We start from the raw sequence: 25,242 nt of genomic DNA, 5'->3' as shown, positions 1-25,242 counted from the left end.
TGAATCATTTGAGAAATTGAAGGATAGTGACAGTTTATGTGCTATTTTATGTAGGATAGCTTTGTAAATATTGTGATACATGTAGATATATTAAAAAAAACTAGGTCTTAAAAGGAGTATGCTAATTTTTTAACATGAACTGATTAAAAAAAAAAAAAAAAAAAATAGTTTCATATAAAGTAAACTTTCTGTTATCTGTTAGATCTTTGACATTATTTTTCCCCATTTTATTATTGTAACATAGCCTTAATAAGCGTTCATAGTAACCCCCATTCCACAGTGGGACAAAATCAAGTTTTTTGTGCCAAAATTATTTTCGTGGTTTTTTTTATTAGAATAGCTATATTTATATATAAAATGCATAAATAAAGTAATAAACATGTAATCATATAATATAAAAAAAAAATATTTAAAAAATTAATTATTTTGGTGAAAAATACGAAATATTTTAATGGACAAGACAACTTTTATCAGTGTAAACTTTAAAAATATCACTTTTCGATGCATGTATTTGTCATAAAATAACTTTTTTAGATTTATATTTTATATAACTTATATATTATAACAGTAATGAAAGATTTTGTAGGTATTCTTTGTGCACAAAACATCTTTTTTGCATGTTCAGTATTTCTCATCAACTGACCATTTACCGAAGACCAATCTTTTGTTATAACTTTTTTTATTGCAAAACGTTGCAAAATATTTATGATGCATGGCTATTTACATACATTTAGCATGAGATTTACATAGTCAAATGTTTGGAGGATATTGAAGGATAGTTTATCTGATACCTAATAGTAAAGATTATTAGCAAAAAAATATCAAAAACTGTCTGTTTTCGATGCATAAAAACTAATGATTACATTTACGTTAAATTATATTTTAAAGCCTGAGCGAAAAAAACATTTTTAGTTAAAATAAAATAGTTAAAAATGAAAGTCAATAAAGTTAAACTAAAATAATAGTAGCAAAAGAAAGTTGATAAATAAAAAATGCAAATTAGCGTTTTGGAACACATGTCAAATTAACGTGTAAATAACCGCATAAAATTACGCTTAAATCGATCTTTGATGTTTTTTTAACTTGATATTTCCTCTAATGAACGTGTCTTCACCATTAAGACAAATTTTCAGCGTGCAATGCTGACATTTTTGGTATTTTGGCACACTCTGTTCCGCTGCGCATTCACGGTACCGTTTACTTGCTAGTATTTAAGGCTAACAACAATGAGCCGTGCTGTTTCACTTGTCTCAATTTATATAGTTACTTTTTTAAACAAATATTATACCTGTTTAATGAAATTGATAGATAGAAAATAAGACGAGCATTTCAGCACAATAAGATGTTATTTACTGTTTTACATTTGACCTACATCTCAAATAATAATACCTTCTAAATGCAAAATTGACCGCTGTGCGTCCGTAGGCAATCAAAACAATTTTTATAACAGCCCTTTAATTAAAGCATAAAAACATCCATTTCAGTTACAGCACTTGATATTAATTTTTTTTTGGAAAGTATTATGAAGACTGCTTGTCTGACAACTTTATCTGACAAGTTGAACTTGTCATATAAATCGCTTTTATTTTATTTTTTCTTAGCTTCTTTTTTTATTAGTTTATAAGAGATTCATGTCTATTTAAAATTTTCCTAACATTGATATAGTACCTTGTTTAACTAAATGTGACATTCAGTCAGGGTTACATTCAATGTAAAGTATTTAAATATTCAATTAATATTCTCTTTGAATAAAATAAGTAATTTCAGTTTGCCGGCAGTAAAGTTGCTAATTACTATTTAAACTTTATTATTTCAAAATATTATATCTTTCAAGTTTCTTTAATATAATTGTAATACTACTGATGTATTACTATTAACGTTGCTAAGAATCTTCAAACTTTAATATAAGTAATTATCTTAGTAAGATATAATTATCTTAAGATAATTGGGTATCAGTATATTTGAGTTTGAGGTAAAGCGCATTTTAAATTGTGATTTAGGAAATATTATCTTTAAGGCTTTGTTTTGGAAATAGACTAGCCTAGTAAGAGGTTGCTTATGCTTTTGTCCCCATAGTGGACATGCATACTACAGCCATAAGCCAAAATTTTTGGCTTACATTTTATACAAAATATATATAATCAAGAACTTTTTGCATTGATTCAGAGTATGATTTGTAGACTTGCTGCACAGTATTCATACTTGTGTTTTTAAATGCTTTTAAATTTTTGCAGGAATGTGTTAGTCAGTGTGTGTGTGTGTGTGTGTGTGTGTGTGTGTGTGTGTGTGTGTGTGTGTGTGTGTGTGTGTGTGTGTGTGTGTGTGTTTGTTTGTAAAAGCATATATATTTTTTTAATTTTCAACATTTTTTCTTAAGTTTTTGTTTGTTGTTTAACTTTTATTTTTTTTAACAAGATCTTGAGTACAAATTAGTTTTATACTATTTACATTATTCCTTCACAAAAAGAATATTATAATTTTTCTTTTTATATTGTAAACAGTACTTTTTTATGCGTGAAATATATTGATTGATTAATTTATGTTACTTTTTCAGGAGAACTTGTAAAATAGTAATCATTTTGGTATTAGTTTAGTAAATGAAACAATTTATATAATGTAATATTTTTTATAGAAAATTTAAAATGGATCTTGACCACATTATGTGGTATCACCCTTTTTTCAGTCGATCAGACTGCGAAAAGTTACTAAAAGACAAACCTAATGGATCCTATTTAGTCAGAGATAGTGAATCAAGCGATGACAAGGTTTTATCAATCAAGTAAGTTTTTCATGTAGTAGTAATAGTAATAGTAAATTTTTGCTGTGCTGGCAAAGCCAGTTAGTGTGTTTTCATGCATGCTTTGACAGCTGTTATGCTTGATTGCTCCTCAACCAACAATCAAGAACACCTTTAAAATTATCAACCAATTGTGCTGTTACAACTTCATTTGGAAGTGAGTTCCACAGATATGCAATTCTATTAAAAAAGATATGTTCTCTTGATGGAATTCCTGCAAATTCTTTGAAATATTTAAAACAGCTACCTCTCAAGTTGTTATTTACAAATGAAAAACTTTTGTTGATTTATATATTTTCAATGCCATGCACAAATTTATATATTTGAATCAAGTCATCTCTTTTTCTTCTTACATTTATAGTGGTTAAGTCTAATGAAACAAGTTGATCTTCAAATGAAAGGTTACTTATTGAAGGTACAAGTTTTGTTACTCTATGTTGCACTCTTTCAATAGCATCACAATCTCTTTTAAGATACAGACCAAACTGGAATAGCAAACTTTAAAAAAAGGACTAATGAATGTAAAATAGAGGAAATGTAAAAGTTTACAGTCAAATCTCTTTTTCTTACTTGAACCTTAGTGCATGACAACACATTTATTTATGTTAAAACTTAATAGCCAATTTTCGGTCCATTTAAAGGCTCTATCAAAATCATTTTGAATTTCTCTCACACACAAATCAGAATCCACACTTGCTAAAATCTTAGTATCATCTGCACATAACTTTGTGATGTTTTTCATTATCTTAGGTGAGTCGTTAATATAAATAACAAAAAGGAATGGACCAATAACTAAACCTTGCAGAACACCATTTAAAATGTCAACCCAGATAGATACAATTTCACCTTTAACTATTCTTTGTCGTCTATTTTGTTAAGACTGATTCAATCCATTTCAAAACAAGACCAGTGATTCCATATGCTTTTAACTTTAATATCAGTCTTTAATGCGCAACAGTATCAAAAGCTTTTGCAAAATCTAGCAAAACAACATCAACTAGTGCACCGTTTTCTATGTATAATGTTATAAAATCAATAGTTTGTAGTAAATTTGTTGTACACAACTCTTTCTTCACAAAATTACTGTTGCGCCAACAAATTATTATCATAAAAATATTTTTTAATTTTTCTTTAGACTATTCCTTCTAGTATCTTACGCGGAACTAAAGTGGAGTTAGCAGATCTAAATTGAATCGGCAGTTGATTAGTAACTAAAGATTCCCTAAAAATTAGTATAAGTGGTAGATCAAAAGCATTTGATGAATGAGCAGCGCTGGATGAAAATTGTCTGGACCACATGCTTTGTTTTAATCAAGTTTTTGAAGTCAATTTAAAACATTATTTTATGTTATTTCTTCAGGAGAAAGAGCAGTAAATCTGCAAGTGCAGCTTTGTACTCTTGATTTTAAGAATGGTAGTTCATCTAGGTCTTTAATTACAAAAGATCCGAAAACAATTTATTTAAAATATTTGAATTTTCCAATTGATCTTGAGATAATTCTCCATCAGGTTTTCTCAAAGTCTTTATTGACTCTTTTACATTTAAATGATTGTTAATGTATTTTTGAAGCATTTTAGGATTTTTCTTAGATATCAATTCTAAATCTATTTTATAAGCGAGAAAGACATATTTCACTTTTTTATTCAAGAATAAATTTTGCTTTTTTATTCAAGAATTTACATATCTGTCTTTTGGTAGCACTTTTTTTTTTAATATTTCCTAGAACAAATTTTGTTTCTACTGCACACACATTGTCAGATTCAGATGTAAAATTTACATCTAATGCAAAACAATTCCTAAAGAGTTGCAGATTGCTTTGAGAAAAGTGCAGAGTGTTGTGAAATGATTTAAGGACACTGGTACAACCAAGAGGAAATCAGGAAGTGGAAGAAAAAAATGTTTTGTTAGACAAGATCTTGATAAAAAAGTGAAAGATGCTTCAAACAGAAAACCGGAGATTTCTGTTCAAACTTTAGCAAATAAATTTAAGACAAGTGCTTCCACTATACAAAGAGTTGAGAGAAATTGTGGCTATAAATCTTATTAAAAAAAAAAGTTCCTCGTCATGAACAAAAGCATGAAAATGTCGCAATTCGTTGTTCAAAGCTGCTCTATAAAGATCTATGTGCCAAAAAATCTTGTTTGATTATTAACAATGAAACTTATTGTTGCATATTTTCTATCTCTTCCAGGACACCAATATAAGACAAATGGACTTTATATTATATTCTTAATATAAAGTCCATTTGTCTCTCAGCTTCTGTTAAATCGGGGCTATTATATACAGTATTATAAGTGTTGTTATTTCTTAATTTTCTGGTGCCAACAGAACTGGATTTCTGATACTTAAATCATGTTGTGTTTTAAAAAGTTATTAATAAACTTGGTCTTTTCAATATAACAAATTATAACTTATAAATTATTTAAATTACAAAACTTATTTATTGAAATTTTTTTAATATAAAATATTTTTTAAAGAAGCATTTTTTAAGCTTTCTGTCTATATTTTTAGTTCGAAAAGCAATGTTCATCATTACAAAATCAAGAAACATGAATCTGGGTTTTACATAGATGTAAGCATTGTACTAATGTGATACTAATAAAAAATTAATGATAATCATTATTATTTTTGTTTTAATAAAAGTAATATCAAATAATAACAATGGAATACTAAAAACCTTTTATTTATCATATATTTTAATAATGAGCAAAGTTTTTATAATATTAAAAATCAAGTTTTTGTTATTTAATTGTTCAAAATAATTTACAAAATAAATTTTTATTTACAATAGTAAATAAATGTAATGTATCAAATAAAAGGCAAAAAAAGAGTTTATAAAAAAAAAATTGACTAACCAACTTGAATAAGACAACATACTACGAATAAATATTAAATATAAATAGTTATAAATACATATTAAATATCATTTACTAGCTGTTTAATAACCATAAAAATATCTTTTAAAATCTATTATTATTAATTCAAGCAATTTAACTTTTAATAACTAAATAATACATGTACAAAAATAAAAAATTTATAGTGAGGCTGAGTTGCCAAAAAATTAAACTTATATTTTTAACAAAAAATGAACTCAGCTTTAAGTTACTTGTAAATCTTGGTAACTGTATTGGAATGTTCCTTTTTCAACTTGTACTCCCTAACTATTACGATAACTACTCATATATAGAAACTATAAGATAGACTTATAAGAAAATTACCATTTTAATTCTGATAATGTAAATATATATATAGTATATAATATATATATATATATATATATATATATATATATATATATATATATATATATATATATATATATACATATATATATATATATATATATATATATATATATATATATATATATATATATATAAATATATATATATATATATATATATATAAATATAAATATATATACATAATACCATATATTATGTATATAATATATTATTATCTAATTTATTATATTCTTATCATAAATATATTATATATATATATGTTATAAATATATAATATTATAATAGGGATGTGCGGAAGCTAAGATTTTGTCTAAGCTTCAGCTGCGGCAAAAAGGTATAATTTGCTAACTTGCAGATCTAGCTATCTAGGGATAATACTTATTGTTGAAAAACATTTTTTAACATTATACTCCAATTATTATATGTACTGCATATTGTTAAATATATGTATTGCAATTATAAGTATTTTAATGCATAAGGTATTTTACGATAACCACAAATCATCAAGCTTTTTTTTAAATTATGTAATATCATAGGATTTTAGGATGTCGCTATGCCTTGTTTGAACAAGTTTTATGTTATATGAAAAAAAGATGACTAACTAATTAGTAATTACTAATTACAAATTGTTAATTGAGTTAGGGTGTGAATTATAAAACTAACTTAAAAACGTAATCTTTTTCCAAGTTCAGGCAACAGCCAGTTTCTTTTGGCTTCAACTATGTTTCCCGTTGTGCTGAATAGAGGTTCACTTTTAACGGATGAAGGGGTTGCATCAATTTTCATTAAGAACCTTTTTAAATCCCACTTGTTAGTGTCTTTATCAAAGCAGGTGATTTTGTAAGCACCCTACCACTTATAAAGGCATTCATTTTTTGGTAATGCTGATAGCCTTAAGTAGAAGTTGACTTTGTCCATGTTGAAACAAAAAAGTATGAATCAATTTAAGTTTAAACTAATATTTTGGATCTTTAATCAAGTAAGGAAAAAAGGTTATTCTTATTCAACTTATAAACAATAAAGAATAAACATTTGTAATTGATAAATAATTATGTGGCACATGGAAAATTAAGTTCAATGCAACCAGACCCGTAACTACAGGAAGACATAGCATGCGTGTATATAGTTTGTGTCTGCTTGCAGTAATCTTTCCATAATATAAATTTAGTTATTTTTTATTCGTACCATCTTCTTTTTAGAGTTTGAGTTTTTCCTCTTGGATTTTTACTATTATACTTTTTTCCCCCTCCATCAGTGTTTTCAACATTTCTGTGAAGCATTTTCATTTATACCCAATTGGTCAAAGAAGCTGTATAGGCCCATGCTTAGAATAGTTTTATATAAGTTTTCTTTTTTTGATTTGACCATCACAATCAGAGTCTTTAACGAAGTCAACTTTTTTTTATTGTTGTAAATGATACTCTGAATGAGAGCATTTCGTTCTGTTTCTTTAAAAAATTCAATTTGAAACAGGGTTCGAGCATCAATGCGTTTTTCAGGTGAACATTATTTTTGTATATATGAAAATGACTTTTAAAATCAGGTTTAATTTCATCAAAAACAGTTTTGATTCCAGTTGCTTTGTCCCAAGCATAGTCGAGAAATGGTATGATCTCTGATGTGTCTAGACACATCTTTCGTAGCACTTTCAAAGTCTTTTGATATGCATACAATTATTTCAGCATGTTACCATTGATTTTCTGTAGTTTATCTGATTCTGTAGTAATAAAATCATTAAATATTATTGTTTTTGAATAATGATAAGAATTAATTTTTCAAGCATACATTTCAAGCGCAAAAAAACTAAATACAAATTATAGTAAAAATAGGTTTTAGTAAATACAACAACAGAATAGAATTAAACATATAACTTAAATAACATATAAAAATGCACCTATTAATTTTCATAAGCAGGCCAAAAAACACAAAAAAAACAATATAGTTAGCAGCACGTCACAATGTATACTATATATGCCTTGGCATACGTCAAGAAATCAAAGTAAAGGAACAAATTCCAAGTAGTAGAATTATAGTAATTATATTGTAAACAATAAAATTATTTATGTTGTAACAGTAGCTTATCACCTTTAATTACCTAAAAAAAACTCGCCAAAGCAAATGACTCAGCAAAAACTGACCATGGCTTTAGCTGTAGTCAAAGCTATGGTACATCCCTAGTATATAAACCATGTATATGGTACATAATATAAATATAATATATAGTATAAATATATTGATGTATAAAACACCATGCCATTTTAATATCAGACTTTAAATGCTCAAAGAAATAAGCAATCTATTAAAATTGTTTATTACTTAGAGCATTTGTATATTGTGTAGTAATTTAGCCTTAAACTGTTTGTTTGCAATAGATTTGTAAAAAAAGTATATATTGCAAATAGGCCCTTATAAAAAATGACCCTATTCTGTACTAAATTTCCATGACAATTTAAATATTTTAAATTATTATTATATTTTATTAGTTTTAAATGGTTATCAATTTAGTTGTTATAGGTGTTAATTAATACTTAAGCAAAAAAAAAAAAAAAAAAAAAAGAAATAATTTAGTAATTTCAACATGTATAACATTAAATATTAAACTATGTAAGATATTTAAACTATGTAATATATTATAAATGCATTGGCAGCTGTAAAACAAGGTACCACTGTAAATAATGTATAAAAATAAGAATTTAAAAAATTATTTATGTTGTAGTATTGTGTTAGTGTTAATGCATTAGTTTGAACTCTCTGATTCTGAGTTTTCCAGACCCAGACTACCTTTATCTGATGATTTGTAATTTATCTATTCATAATTTGTCTTTTTTCTCTGCATTTTTTTAATATTTAAATGTTTACATCCAGTACTTTCTCAGGAAACGTTCATCATTTTTCAACATGGTTTGTAAATCAAGTGCATTTTTTACACATAATGTTATGGCTAAAGGAACATTAAACTTTTTCCATTATGTTAATTTAATTTGAAGGTTTAAATAAATGGGCAACAAAGGTTTTATTTCTGCCTCTGGAGATCTTAATCATAATTGATTACCAACAAGAAGAACAATAAGAAATCACTCAATAATTTGAAGAAATTCTCTCTCACTATATGTATATTTATTTTATGGTGCCTTAAAACCCTCTTCAGATAAAAAAGAACATATATATACTTATAATATATATATATATATATATATATATATATATATATATATATATATATATATATATATATATATATATATATATATATATATATATATATTATATATATATATATATATATTTAGAGAGAGAGAGAATCTAATACCGGTCAAAAAATCAATACCTGTGTTTTGGTATTATAAAAATATAGTACAGGATTACAGGAATATTAAAACTGGCATTAAATATTTTAAATTTTTAAAGCAAACTAAATAAATTTAAGAATCACGAAAACTTAAAAAGAATGCAAATTTATTGATCTATTTGGTAGAACATTTATCTTTTATTCCATGAAAGTAACCTCTTAAAAAACAAAAAGCATCAGAGTTTTGTCGTCCATTCTGCACCGCAATTTGTTAAAAATAATACCGGCAGCAGAAAATGCTCTTTCAGATTCAACGCTAGTTGGCCGAATCGTTAAGAGAAGATCATAAACCTGATGGAGATATTTTCCTCGCTCACCTTCATCTTCGAAAAGATTTATTTCTTTTATTAGTCACTTGATTATATCACCAGCGCATTGTGGTTGTTTCCCGACAACCTTATTGTTTATTTGTTTACAAATGGCCTTATACATGCCTTTTTTCATTGATTTCTCAGAATTTTATCCTTCGTCAATCTCAACTTCGCTAACCTCAAAGTGAAGAATTTCCCGGGCTCGTTCTTCAACAGCAGTTCTTTGATTCCCATGTCCCTTATGATTCACAATGCCCAAAAGTGAAGTTGAGATTACTCGCTTTCGATGCACGTGGAAAGTTAAAACTTAATAAGTTTGAGTTTCTAGTACCATTTTCTAGACCTTTATGCAAATAAGAAATTAAATCGCACAACTGCGTTTTTCTTGTTTTTCTTAATATGTTGTTTTAAAGAACTCATAAATTCTATGCTCAATGATGACTTAATTTCACATAGCCTGTCAAACATAAATGTCAATGCTGCATCCGCAGAAATTAGGTTAGCATCCTTGCGACAAAGTGACTCAACAGCTAATTTTACCGGCAAAAGTGCTAAGATAGTAGCTGAAACTGTTTCAAAATCAGTTTCTGTAAAATTTAAGTTAAGTTTTAAATCTATGTCTGATTTTTGAATGCATGACTTTAGTTTGTAAAAATGTTCAAGCATTGCTAATAGGCTATTCCATCTAGTTTTGGAATCTGCAATTAAGAAATATTCTTTATGAAATTCGAGCTTTACATAATTCTTTAGAACCTCATTTTTTAATGATGAACGTTTGAATATTTGCACAATTTTCCTTACTTTTTGTATAAGGGGACCAATTTGATTATGTGTTTTTTCTGTTTTTTGTTTTTGTATATCGTAATCCATCACTAATCCTTCCTTGTATGTATTTGAAATATTTTCAAAGGCACTACAGTGCCTTTAGAAATATTTAATATAAACCTCCACTAATTTGGAGAAGTCCTATTTTCATAATTCCAAAACTTTGACTCCAAGTGAAGATTCATGTTTATGTTTTACCGGTTCCTTAAGGAAGTCCACTCATCAAAAGTAATACTAAAACCTTTTTCATTTATTTATTTTCTGATATTTCTTTAATTACTAACTGTCGAATAGTTTCGCTATAACAAGTGACAATTTTTTGTATAGTCGTTTTAGAAGTTTTACACTTAAATTTAATGCTTTTAATGATTTTCAAAGGTCATCAGATGTTATGAAAATTCCAATGGATGCAAGTCTTCTGTAGTTTTTTCAAAATATTTAGTTATTTTTGGAGGAGGCGTATCAGATATTAAACTAGATTCACCAAGAGGTTTAATAACATCTCGTTTTTGTAATATTACATCATGATTTGTTTTTAAATGTGTATGAAGGCCACTTGTTGAGCCACCTGCTGTTTTTATAATTTTTGCGCACTTCTTACACTTTGCACTATTCTCTTCTTCATCTTTGAGAAAGAAAAACCAAACAGAATATTTATCTCCGCCGTTTGAACGCCCAATAAACTTTTTAATTCCACTCTCCATCAGCTAAATTACAAAATTGTCTCAATTTGCAAATGTGTCACATATTTTATCCTCACAATGTTTATATCAGTCACATAATACTGATATAAACATTTAATATTTAAATGAAATGAATTTAAATAAGTTTAAAAATGTAAATTTTTTAAACTTATCAAAGTTGTTCTTGTTAATTATTTAAAAAAAACTATCAATGAAATACATATTATAAAGATTTTGTAATTTGTAAAAATGTGAACTCATTTTTTACTTTTAGATCCTTGCTGTATAACTAAAAATGTAAAATCAAGAACTCAAGAACTAAAGAATGTTCAAGGCATTACTTTAAAGTATTCACACTTATGATTGTTTCAAAATAGAATAAAAACAACCCGTAATTAAAAACCTCCTGGGATTTTAAATGATTTTAAAAATGAGTGAAGTAATAATGAGAAGAGTTTCATCTAAGAGTTGCAATGTATCAGAGTTTGACAACTTTACTTTTATATATTAGGTTTTTACTCAAACAAAGAGTTAAATACATGATAGAATAAAAATATTTTAAAAATAGGCCACAAATGTTTACAAATTTTCATATATTTATAATCTGATAAACGACTATGTGATATGTCTCAAAAATATTTTAATATCTACTTAAATGTTTTAATACTTTAATTAAAACTTTTGTTATAAATCAATTTAAAAAAGTACATGAAGTATACAAATATTGATAAAAATTATAAATGGTAAAACAACCATTAAAATAATGAAATACCTCTATTTAAGCCTTTTAATACCGGTATTCGAAACTAGACAAAATGGACCGAAATTTTGGATTTCATATATATATATATATATTAGGGCTGTCCAAAAAATTTTTTTTTTTCAGATTTGATTGCATAGTTGTTTATTTTGTGCCATTTGACATAGTAATTAACTGTGCAAAAAATCTTTCCAATCAGATAATGTTTAGGGGGTGCTCAATGACCATAAAGTTTTACGAAAAATGTGAAAAACATGGAAAAAGTAACAAAGTTCCGCAAATTTCTAAAACCCGGTTAATTAGATTTTTCAGATTTGATCAGTTTTAATTATCTCTAAATATTAAATTCTGAATACAAATTACAATCCACATCCACTTTAGACTGGTTTATTAGCAGAGAAATTAATGAAATAAAATACTGCAATACGACTAAAGTTCTGCGGTTTTTGTTATATCAGAATTTTTCCAAAATAAAACACTAGGATTTTTGACTCTTTGTCATTGATTAAAATACGAATTATAAACAAAAAAACATATGAGCAATTAACATTTAATTATCGTAATGTTATAGTTCGTGCAATGTTAATGCTAGCGAGGACTATAACTCTTCAGAGTACACTTTCTGGCATCTGGCACTCGCTTTCTGTGATCCTCAACCACCTGAATTAACCTCTACATTTCAGATTCATTCCTTGTAATCGATTCATTAAACATCGACATTAAAGCCACAGATCGTTCGGCAGCATCATTTACTACTTTCAATGAATATACTAAATTTTTTCCTTCTTGGTATTCTGGGGAATCATTCCAGGTAGCTGGATCGTTGTTGAACAGAAAATCAATATCAACCTTCATTGACCGCAACGCACTTGCTGAAACTGATGTCACCAGCATGTCCAGAGATTTCTTCTCTAGACTTTCAATGTTCTTTAATTTGATCAACCTTTCAGACCAGTTCTCACCGTGAAATTTCATGTTGGAAATCATTTTTCGCTTCTCTTCCGTTTGAAGTTTGTTTGAAAACAAAGCTAGTGGGACCAATTCTGGTGAAAGGTACCACAAATGGTTTTGAAAGTTCTTGACTGCTGCTTCGGAAATCGTTTTATTCACAACTGCAAACTGCTTAAGTTGCTGAAACAGAAACAAGTCATTAACTGGAGCATCGCTGGCATTTGTGCATGATATCCAAGATTTTACATAAACCAGACTAGCAAATAAGCAAAATTCACAGAGATTTTTTTCCTCTTTTGTGGTCAACTTGAACTCTTCACGAAATAAATAAATCTTAAAACAATAAATAACCTTGGCCATCCAGCGAGCCATGTGATAAGCACCAGGGATCTTGAAATGATAATTTTTCTCTTCTTGATCAGGCAGTTTTCCAAGTATTAACAGACAGAGATCCATGATTTCTTTGTAGTCATCCCTTGGCATTTTAACATGCAGGTTTTCTTTGAGGAATGCAATCACTTCATTTTGTAGTTCTTGCACCAGGGGTATTTTCATTCGAATGTCATCCAGAGGTTTAAAATTTCCTTGATTAACTTTGGGCCAATATTGCTGAAATCTCTGGAAAAGAGGTATGTTGGGACCAGATGATGGTCCAAATAGTGATCCAAACACTCCTGCTACTATGATCTCATGAACATGGTGTCTGCAAGCGAAATATAACAAATTTCTACCTATATGTTTCTCTAGAACTACACATGCACCATTTTTGGAGCCAGTGTTAGAGGCTGTAGTATCAAAACTCATTCCAATAACATCACCAATTATGTCCCAGAAATTAAGCAGATGAATAACTGCTTTTGCTTGGGCTTCTCCAGTTCCAGCTGATAGTTTTGCTATTCCAAGTATTTTGTCAACATTGTGACCTGTCACACCTACAGATAGCCGGTCAACATTTGCTTTAGGGGCTGCAGAATTTGTACGATCTATCATCAGTTTGCCATCCCAGTGGACGATTAATGGTGGTTTGTCCAAATCGCAGAATTCAGTTCGAACAGTGGCTTCAATATTTGATCGATGATAGGTTCGTTTTCTACGGACTGTAGAACGTGACAATGATCCATCATCGAGGTTCTGTCCACCAGCCCTTGCAATTGCTGCTGCTAGTATAGTAAATTTTGTGTCAGATAGATTAATTCTGTCTAATGTTGATGAAACATCAGGCGAGTCAAGAATTGTATCTAAGATACATTGTCGTTTTGGAGTACTTGCTAAACTTGATTCAGCTGACCCTGAAGAACTTGCTTTACTGACTTGTTGTCTGTAATAAACAGGGATTTCTATCTCAAAATCTCTATCAACCATTTTGTCATTATCAACAGCATCGTTATCGTTGTCATCACTATAACTTTCGTCATGTAAAGGTTCAATAACAGGAACTATTGCACTCGCACCAGATTGTCTTTGCTCTTCTTTTAGCTTTCGTTCTCTCTCTGCTTGTTTCCTTGCTTCATTTCTTTCTTCTAATTTTGAAAGTTCTTTGTCCTCTCCAAACATCACCATTTTTCTCTGACATCTCTGATCCAATAAAAATTCTTTATCTTCTTCAATTCTGATCATGGTTTCAGCATCCTTGTGGGCAATGTCAAAAAGTAGGCCAATGGTGTCTGTAAATGATTTCTCTCTCGATTTCTGAGAATCTGACAATCTGGATTTATTTTTTTTTATTAATTTAAATTCCTGGACTAAAGTTTTCAACTTTAAGACTACATTCGGATGAAATGCTGTCGGAATACGGGCTTTATTCCAAATAATAATCAGTTCATCAACAGTTGTTTTAAGACTTTCAGGCACTGACTTTTTGGTTGAATTAAGATGATAAAAAAATGTTTTTAAAACATCAGATGTTAAGGGAAGAACTTTATCTGGAAGATTTGGCTCTGGTTGTCCAATTAAAAAGATTTTGGTTTGAAGTCGTGTAGAGATAGCAACACGAGATGATGCTGCCATTTCAATGATAACTGAAATATTATGAGAAAATCAAAACTCAATACCATATTATACAAACTTATCATTCAGTTGTTGGTTTATGCAGCTGCAGCAATATATTATAATAATTATTACTAAAGAAATTAAATAAATATTTTCAAATTAGAAATTATTATTATCTGCACTTAATAACAAACAATACACTACCAGACTACCATGCTAGTTTTCTGTAATAGGTTACTAAGGTTAGGTACTATCAAAATATTAATACATTTGTTGTCAAACTGAAATTCCAAATAAAAATAATATTTATACTTGTAAACCTTTTTATTCTGTTTGAACAAATTCTAAATTGAGTTAAATAATAGTATTAAAATTATGAATACAAATTTTAACAAAATGATATAAACACAGTTGTTTTAAACACTAGCAGACATTTTTTAGTCTGGTGCCCTGATGACAGTTAATCTGCTGCACTTTAATTAATCTATATAGCACGCAATCAGACAATATTTCAGTGGAAAAAATCTAACTAACCAGGTTCTAGAAATTTTTGGAACTTTGGAACTTTTTACACGTTTTTGACGTTTTTCGTAAAACTTTATGGTCATTGAGCACCCCCTAAACATTATCTGATTGGAAAGATTTTTTCCACAGTCAATTACTATGTCAAATGGCACAAAATAAACAACTATGCATTCAAATCCGAGAAAATTTTTTTTTTCCTGTGTTCACATGAACAGCCCTAATATATATATATGAAATCCAAAAATCCGGGTTTTCGGTATCCCGGTATACCGGTATTGGATTTCATATATATATATATATATATATATATATATATATATATATATATATATATATATATATATATATATATATATATATATATATATATATATATATATATATATATCTGAGGTGTATACTCATGATCGTCTGACGGTACCAAACAACCGAATTTTGTGTAGGGTGAATACAAATATTCCTTTGATGCAATAAAGTTGCCCAAATGGGTGATTATTGATTTTTATTGGCCAATCTAGTTTGTTTTTTTAAAAAATTCAAGAATTATATAAAAAGAAAAGTAACTATTTAAAATAATAATAAAACTATTTTTTTAAAGACACAGTGTCAGGCCTTGTTACGAGATTTCGCTGCGTAGCGAAAACGCGTAACGCATTTCTAAGTAACTCAAATCATCAAATATATTTTGCATCGTTAGATGCAAAATATATTTGATATTGTGTTATATTGCGTCTTTTCAAGTACGCATTGCAGTTATTTTATTAACGCGTTAAAAATCATACAAACAGTTTTTTTTTTTCTCACTATAATAAAAGTTACAAATAAAATCAAAGTTCTTATTTAAAAAATCATTTTTATTATTTTTTTCAAATATGAACTAAATTTTATTTTGAAAATAATATTTTTTTCATGAAACGTAAAATAATGTTTGTTTATTTTCTTATGATTTTACAGTTGGTTTTTGGTTATTTTATTAACTGTTAATAAATTTTTTCTTATTTAATATATGAACTCATTTTAATGTTTTTAAACAAGAAAGAGTTTTTTTTTGTTGTTTATCAGTTACCGATAACATATTCGTGATCATAATTTATTTTCATAAATTAAACGAACGTCATTAAAACTTTACGTTATTGAATTAACAATAAACAAAATATCTTATTAATAAAATATTTACATCAAAATAAATCGTGCATTTTTTAAACTATTATGACTAAAAATAAATTTTATATTTAAAAGAAATTTATATATTTAATTCCTTAAGATAAAACTTAAAACACTTAATTTTTAACAACAACAAAAAAATTATTTAACAAAACTGTTTCTTTAACAAAAAATCTATTAGTTTACAATTGCGGTTAAATGCTTTTACTTACGACTTTATTTCTTCTGAATAAAACGTCACTTTTTGCAAGCAAAATGCAAGCTGCGTAACGCTTCTTAACAAGGCCTGCAGTGTCAAAGTTTGTTTTCTGCATTTTCTATTATTTATTTTCAATTATTTTCTTTTTTAGTGATTAGTATTATGTATATATATATATATATATATATATATATATATATATATATATATATTATATATATATATATATATATATATATATATATATATATATATATATGTATATATATATATGTATGTATATATATATATATTACATATATATATATATATATATATATATATATATATATATATATATATATATATATATATATATATATATATATATATATATATATATATATACAGGGCTTGTGATGAAGAAAATCGTCAAGCGTGTTATATCGCGCTGGTAAAATTAGAATATGTTTTCATCGAGCGTGATTATGTGCGCTCAAAATAACGTCGGCGAGCGCGATCATGAAAATTGCTGAAGGCGATGCTCATAAAAAGCTTTCTATTTTTTTATTTGTTACATAATTCTTTCGTCAAAAAATGTTTGAATTAGTATCACACTCATGAAACTACTTCAACGAAGTAGATTTTTAAACTTCTAAACTTCTTGCATATTGTCAGATTGCGATTTTATTTTTAACTATTTATGTTATAAAAAAATAATATCAAACAAAAACACAACTTCTTATTGATTTAGTATTGAAGTATAATTTAGTGACTTAGTTTTGATTCGTTGTTTTGATATATGTATTTTAAAATGTTATGCTGTAAACTTAATTAATGGTTAATGGTTTTTATATTTCTTGATATTTTTTATTCAAATTAATTATTTAATTTTTTTCTAAAATTTCTTTTTTAAATTACGTTTTTTTTATCTTTAAAAAATAACACAAGAATAATTTGAAATAATAGTAAATTGAATAATAACTTTCCATTTAATAAATGTTGATGTCATTACTTTGTTTCCTTTTCGAATGCTATTGCGAACATTCTAAACTACAGAATCGTTTTAAATTTGAGTTAAAATAAATAATAGTTAATAAAAAAACCTATACTATAAACAAAAACTAATTTTAAAAATTACTCTATTATTAATATTTATTTTTATTATAAACGATGTGTGAAATATTACAACAATAAATCAAATAAATCTTACTTGATATTTTTACAAGATTAAAAATACTCTGCAGTTTCAATTTTCTTATAGTGGTTTTCTAATTTTCTATTCTTATTTTATTTGCGCATTTTTGTATTCACATTGTGTTTCCACGTGCACATTCCATAATTGAAATTAGTGACTATTAACGACTTCAAACTGCTCATTCATTACGTTAGTGCAAAAGAAATCGACGTAGTGCTTTTTATATTTTATTTTAGTGCTTTGATAATAGAATATCTTTAATAAAAAATCTTTTTTAAATATTTTATGAAAATAAAAAAATAATCCCGAGCTATTGGACGAGCGTTATTTTATACGCTCGTTATAAGCTGAACAAGCGTTGTTTATCGCGCCTCGAACGTTTGAAAATACCGTTTACGGGTGCGTTTTACGAGCGGAGCGCGATCGCGCTCGCTTCATCGCAAGCCCTGTATATATATATATATATATATATATATATATATATATATATATATATATATATATATATATATATATATATATATATATATATATTTATTAGGGTGTCCCAAAAAACAACATTTTTGAAAAATATATGCAGAGACCCCCTTAATATTTTAAGGGGTCCCTCAAGACCCTCGAATATTTAATAGGTCCCTAATATTTTCAAAAAAAAAATTTTTCAAAAATATCTCAACCTGGTACTCAAATGAAGTGAAATTATATAAAAATTTCAAAAATAATATAGATTTCAAATATAGAATTGTTATTTTTGGTTTTATTACATGAAAAATTACGTTTTCTAACAAAAAACAAAAAAATGCATTTTTTATGTATTTTTATGACAATTTTGATAAATAAGTTAAAATTTTTCCAAATTAAATATTATTTTTGAAATTTTTATATAATTTTGCTTCCTTTGAGTACCAGGTTGACATACTTTTAAAAAACTTTTTAAAAATTTTTAAAATTTTTAAAATTCACTAAAAAATTGTTACATAATTTTTATTAAAGTTTTTTTCTAATCGTCTGCTAACTAATTCATTATATAAAATAAAAGTCTCTCCATCATAGATTATCATAGATTATTGTGACAAAAAGGAAATTAAAAACTTTGTTTCTTATAAAAAGGAATAAGTGCTTTTGTTGAAGAGAATTTTTAAATTCAATATTGTGTATAGTTCCTTTGATGTAATACGTTTGAGAACATAAAATTGTGTTTACAAATATCTTATTGGTAACAAATAAAATCTATCTATAAATAGTTTATAATCTTTATTAAAAATATTGCATTAAAGACATAAAAAGTAAGATAAACAAATTGTGATAAACAAAAAATGATAAGATTGCTTTAAAAAATAAATTATAAGGAAATATTATATTTTTTGAATACCAAATTTAGATGCTGTTAATAATATTTGTTAAAATAGTTTAAATATTTTCTAACGTGGTTTAAAATAAATATAAATACAACTCGAGTTTGAAATACTTTCAAAATATCAATAGTTTTCAGGCTCCTGTGACAGACAAGATCTTAATAGCTACAACCCATTAAAAGCAAAGGGTTTTAAAGTATTTTTAAATTGTTTTTTTATATCTGTCAATGCTTTGTTTTTGTAAAAAAGAGCACCTATTTTTTAAAATAAAATAAGCGTTTAATTCAAGTTAAAATTTAATGTTTTTTTGGCGTATGTTGTTGATAGTATAATATTATTTTTATTTACGCAAGTTATGTCTAGTCTACACTTAGCCCTACAATGAAAAGCAACTAGAATATATTTTAATTCAGCTGAATGCGAAAATTTTTATAAAAAAAAGCGATGGGCAACTCAAAAAGTTGGCAGGCGACCAAAATTAACAAGCTTAGCTGGTTACTTCCAGTTACCCTTTTGGCGACCAACAAGTCTGGTTGTACACCCCTGTATATTTATACATACATATATATATATATATATATATATATATATATATATATATATATATATATATATATATATATATATATATATATATATATATATATATCTATATATATATATATAATTTATTTAAAACTATGGAAGTTTATTGAGTGATGTCTTGTTATAAATAGTTTTTTAATTTTATTCCACTTAGAAGTCATTTTTTCATATACTAATAGTTCAAACTTTTTTTAGAGTGAAGATGCAAAAAGTCGTGTTATTTTTCCCACATACAATGACTTAATTCAATATTTCAAAGTTCCACGCGATTATTTTCCTTATATTCTTAAAAATCCTATACTCAGGAATTCTCAGTTGGAAAAAATGGAAAATAATGATTCTGGTTAGTTTGTATTCTTGATTTTAAATTTCTTAATTTGAATTTCTTTAAATTGATTTATAAAAATGTTTTATAAAATAACATATGCTCATTCAGGCTTGGTAAGGAAGCTGTGCAATTTCAAGTCTTTTTATGACCACACAAATAATATTTTGTTTTTACAATTTAACAATAGCTTTTAACTAATTGCCTAAAAAAATTGTTTTTAATTACGTTGAAAATAAATAACTTGGACATGTTTATCTGTACCAACATTTTTTTATTAGCAAAATGCTTTTTAATAAAGTAGCTAATGATTTTAATTAAAGTATCTTTAAAAGTTGTATAAATTTTTATTTATAATATTTAATTATTTAAGATTCTTTAAAGTAAAAATAAAAAAGGTCAAAATTATTAAAAAAAAAAGTTAAGGGACGACTTTAAACAGCAATGGTCTCTTTAATAAACTTTATATGTGAATCATTAAATCATTAAACTTAATTCTCAGAATTCTTAAAACTCAGAATTCTGAGTTACTTTTGAAGTAGAAAGACTTTGTTGAGAAGAAGAAATGAAAGATTAACTTTTTTGAAAGCCATTTGAATTAAATAACTTGGATCTTTACTTATGTTTTTATATTATTGAAACACATTTAAGTAACAAATTTCTGCAAATGAGTTTTTATAAAAATATTAATGAATAATATATATTTTTTAATATTTATATAAGTATGTCATTTTTATTAACAAAAAAAAAAAGGGAGCTGTTTCATCAAACAAAATATTTAAAAAAATTCAAAAGTTCGACAATATACTTAAAATAGTTTGCTTTATTGAACCCTGACCATGATAAAATAAAGGCAGAGCTGGGATGATTGTGTTGAGGCTGTTTAATATTGATAAAGGTGAGGCTGCTTTAATATTAGTAAATCTTTTTATTCATTGAACCAGCGAATTTGGCAAGTTTTATAAAACAATTAAAATTTTTTCTTTATATATAAATTTATACACAACTTTTAGTAAATAAATAAATAAAAAAATTGGTTTTCAGACCTGGTTTTCATAGAGATTCCTCTATTATATTTTATTATATTTAAATTTCTTTTAATTTTATTTTATATTGTTCTTTTCCATAATTCATGTAACCATTTCCTCTGAAAAATATTTTAGAAGTTTTTTACAGAACTAAACTAATAGAGTGCAAAATGCAATGAATCAATGAATTCCAACTACTTAGAGTGCAGTATTTCGTAAATGCATCAATGAATTCCAACTACTTAAAGTGCAGTTTTCGTGAATGTATCAATGAATTCCAACTACTAAAAGTGCAGTATTTTGTGAATGTATCAATGAATTCCAACTAATTAGAGTGCAACATGTGGTGAATTTATTAATAAATTCAATTAAGTTATTATTAGAAACTTTAACAGTTTTTTATTCTAGCCTAATTGGATCAACAACTTAAAAGTGTTATATTTGGTTAAGTTTGGTTTTAGGAGAAATAAACCAGTTTGTTCTGCAATTTAATTTTGAGAAAGGCCAAAATAAAATAAAAAAATTAACTTTTGATTCTCAAAACATATAGGCTATGGGTTTAGCATATTGGTCAAAACATTTAAGCTAAACCATCTTAAATAGTTAGGTTTGTTCAGTTTCAGCAACCAATCTGTTAACAGGCCTGTTATGAGTTATCTATAATGAGTTTGAATTGAATTTATGCAGTTTAAATAAATGTAACCATTTTGGGGGTTTTATACTGTGTGAACCTGTTTTATAATATGTTTTTAAAATTATCATTTATTGTCAATTTAAATCAATTTATCCTTTTTCAAGAAAAATTGGTAGATCAAGACAAAAATGTTGATGCTGATTAATTAAAAATTTGCCAATTAAGCTGATGCTAATGAGTGCATTACTATTAATTATACTTCAAGTCATTGAATCATTAGTTTTAAATAAATAAAAGTTTTAATTTGTTTGAATATCAACTATATAATTGATAAAGATGTTCAGGAAGTTATAGGAAATATATATTTATATATATATATATATATATATATATATATATATATATATATATATATATATATATATATATATATATATATATAGATATATATATATAAATGTATAAAAATAAGAATTTCTGAAATCCATTAAAAAAAGAAAAATTGCAAAAGTATTTTTTAAAAGAATAAAACTAATCGCAAAGGTGCAAAAAGCAATCGCAATTTGCAATCGCAATATACTTCATTTGAGCCCTTGATATATTATATATTATGTATATATAATGACCATATTTTTTATCAAAGGATTACAATAGAAAATAGTTTTAAGTTCAAAACTTTATCAACAAGCTTCTTTTGCATTAAACACTTCTTTCATGGAACCTCAGAAAATGACTTTATGTTTCAACTGGATAACAATCCCAAACATACAGCACAGTTAAATAAAAGTTTGTGTAAAGTATAAGTTGATAAAAGTTATGTTTTTTGGCTAGTCTCACATTTCTATCAAAATTGTTTTATATTACGTGTTATACAAGGTTATAACATTTTTTGTTGCTGTTTTTTTTGTTGAATTTAATATGGTTTTTTTTTTTTTTTACACTCAACTGTATTTTATTGATATTATATTGCAAAAAGAGCTTTCTAATCCTTTTAACACATTGCTTGCGGTTACATTTTGCCCCAGCTTTGCAAGATAATGATAAGTAAAATTCGATAAATAAAAGGTCTATTTTAAATTTAAATTGGTTTTTTAAACACTCAAATACAGATGAAATACAGAAAAGGCAAACCATGTTGTTACAGCGTGTACTAGTACAGGACTCAAGCTTAAATAATAATTTTCAGAAAACTTACTAGTATGTGTTCCATGCTCAAGCACCAATCGTCAGAAAAGGTACAAGTATGTGCCCCGCATGTAATGTGTTCAGTAATATTGAGAAAATTTTATTCAACAACAAAATGTTAAATAAATAGTTGATATGGGCCAAACAACTATTTTGACTAAACTACTATTTAAACCTTACAAAATAATTTATTTAAATTTATACACATGATAAATTTATTTAAATAAAAAGAAGTAATAAATACTTTCAAAAATAAAAAATTAGACATTTTAAAATATTATAGGAATACAAATAGCCAGAATATCGTTAAAAAACAAATTTTAAATAGTAATATAATTTAAACAATAATCAACATTAAATTTTTTTTATTTATCTAAAATAAGCTTAAAGTAGCTTCAAAGATCTAATTACTTGTTTTTCAACTGCTTCCCCCAGATCTCTATTTTAATGTATTTAGGTATTTTATAAACTGCTTTCCCCATATCTCTATTGTATTTAGATAAATTATAAATTGCTTTAGACTATTCAGATGAGGAAGATGATAGAAACGATGCAGAACCTATTAAATTATTTTTTAAACAACAATTAGCAATTATTAATAAATCAAGGTAAAAGTTTTTATATGTATCTAAATTTAAAACATTTACAATTTAAGTTGTTTAAAGCAGGTTACTGGTTCCATTTGTTGTACGACGTGGGTTCCATTTGTTGCACAGCACTTGTTCCATTTACTATTAATATTTATAATTAATGGTTATTATTTAATGGTTGTTGTTATTAACTATTTTTTTTTTATCTCTAGTTTTTATTTATTATAATTTATTACATATGAAAAAAAAAATTTCTTTCTCCATTGTTATGGCTCCCTGGGTTTTGGGAATGTGCATTTTTTTAGTAAAATGTTTTTGTTTTTGTTTTTTTTGAGTGATTTCGAGAGTTATCCATTAAAAAATGAATGTTCTTCATCAATTTAAAGCATTTTTTACAATATTTTATTTTGGTCATCTTATTTGGTGTTTACACTTTATAGATTGTACCAGGCAAGCTTTACCTCTGTGGGTTATACAATTTTTTATTTTTAATGAAAAATTGTATAACCCACATTTTTAATTTAAAATGCAAATAATAGCATAAACTTATCATATAAGTTTCTGCAAAAAAATATTCCCAAGTTTCTTTGGTTGGAACTATTAGGTTTTCCATACCATCAGTGATTTCTGTTGATTTTTCTGTATTTTTTTTTTTTACATTATTTTTTATGTGTATTTTTTAAAAAGAAGAAAGTTCAGGTTAAGAAATCTAAGCTTTCCTATTTCAAGTATTCCTTAATTGGAGCAAAATGTTACCTTAACAAAACCAAATTTATATCTAATAACAGTGCAATCAATTAAGTTAAATTATAGTTAAAGTAGGGTTGCCTGTTTGTATTAATCAAATCATAAGTGTTTCATAGTTGAACCATCTTTGGTTAAGAAGTATTTATTCCTAGTTGTTCAGTAACTCTTCCCTGGCAATTAACCCCTGTTAAATTTTATGTTTTTGTCAGGGCTGGAGCTGGATTTATAAAAGTCCCTTATATACTGGGGCCCCACTCACTACCTCTACCACTTAGTTAATTAAGTAGTTATTTAATAAATTTATTTTTTATTTCTTTATTCTTTAGTCAGATTCTTTATTCTTCAAATAAGTAGTATATTATTTAAATTATTTTTTTTCAAGATCAGATGAATCTTTTTACAAAATGTTGAATGACTATGTAAATAAAGGTGTAAATCGAGATTTTACAAGGTTTGCGTCAGGTTCTTCAAAACCTACATTTCTGCAGCAACTTATAGTAAAAGCAGGAACCGATCTTCAATGGTTAATTTTTAATATTTAAATTTTTTTTTGATACTTCTAGTTTTAAATTGTGTCTAATATGATCTCAGTTTAATAACATTTATAAAATTTATTTATCGCAATAATTCTTTTGTGTATTTAACTATTTAGTGCTCTGAGTTCATATTTACAGAGGCTTCATCTTATTCATGAACTATTTGATGTTGGAAGCAATATTAAAAAGGTGAGTTTTGAAAGCAATAAGTTTTTTAAGTATCTTACATTCTTAAATGCATTGTATTTTCAGACTAGGTAGGTTAAAAGCCCTCCATGTC

At 26.3% G+C, this 25,242-nt stretch overlaps 1 protein-coding gene across 2 annotated transcripts in view; it reads left to right on the top strand.

Moving 5' to 3' along the window:
* The first annotated feature begins 1,085 nt into the window (after window positions 1–1,085).
* LOC100212864 (phosphatidylinositol 3,4,5-trisphosphate 5-phosphatase 2A) overlaps window positions 1,086–25,242 on the top strand; it is a 98,539-nt gene continuing 74,382 nt past the window's right edge. For both annotated transcript variants that reach the window (XR_010635888.1, XM_065788427.1), the window contains exons 1-6: window positions 1,086–2,779; window positions 5,311–5,371; window positions 20,113–20,260; window positions 23,610–23,697; window positions 24,809–24,949; window positions 25,079–25,151. Coding sequence is in view for 1 of the 2 variants with exons in the window: in XM_065788427.1 (XP_065644499.1) it covers window positions 2,643–2,779; window positions 5,311–5,371; window positions 20,113–20,260; window positions 23,610–23,697; window positions 24,809–24,949; window positions 25,079–25,151 (648 nt within the window). In the remaining variant the exon portion in view is untranslated. The remainder of the gene's footprint in view (window positions 2,780–5,310; window positions 5,372–20,112; window positions 20,261–23,609; window positions 23,698–24,808; window positions 24,950–25,078; window positions 25,152–25,242) is intronic.

The sequence above is a fragment of the Hydra vulgaris genome, chromosome 01 (assembly GCF_038396675.1).
Source record: "Hydra vulgaris chromosome 01, alternate assembly HydraT2T_AEP".
NCBI classification, from domain to species: Eukaryota; Metazoa; Cnidaria; class Hydrozoa; order Anthoathecata; family Hydridae; genus Hydra; species Hydra vulgaris.
This window is presented reverse-complemented; position numbering and strand designations above follow the sequence as displayed.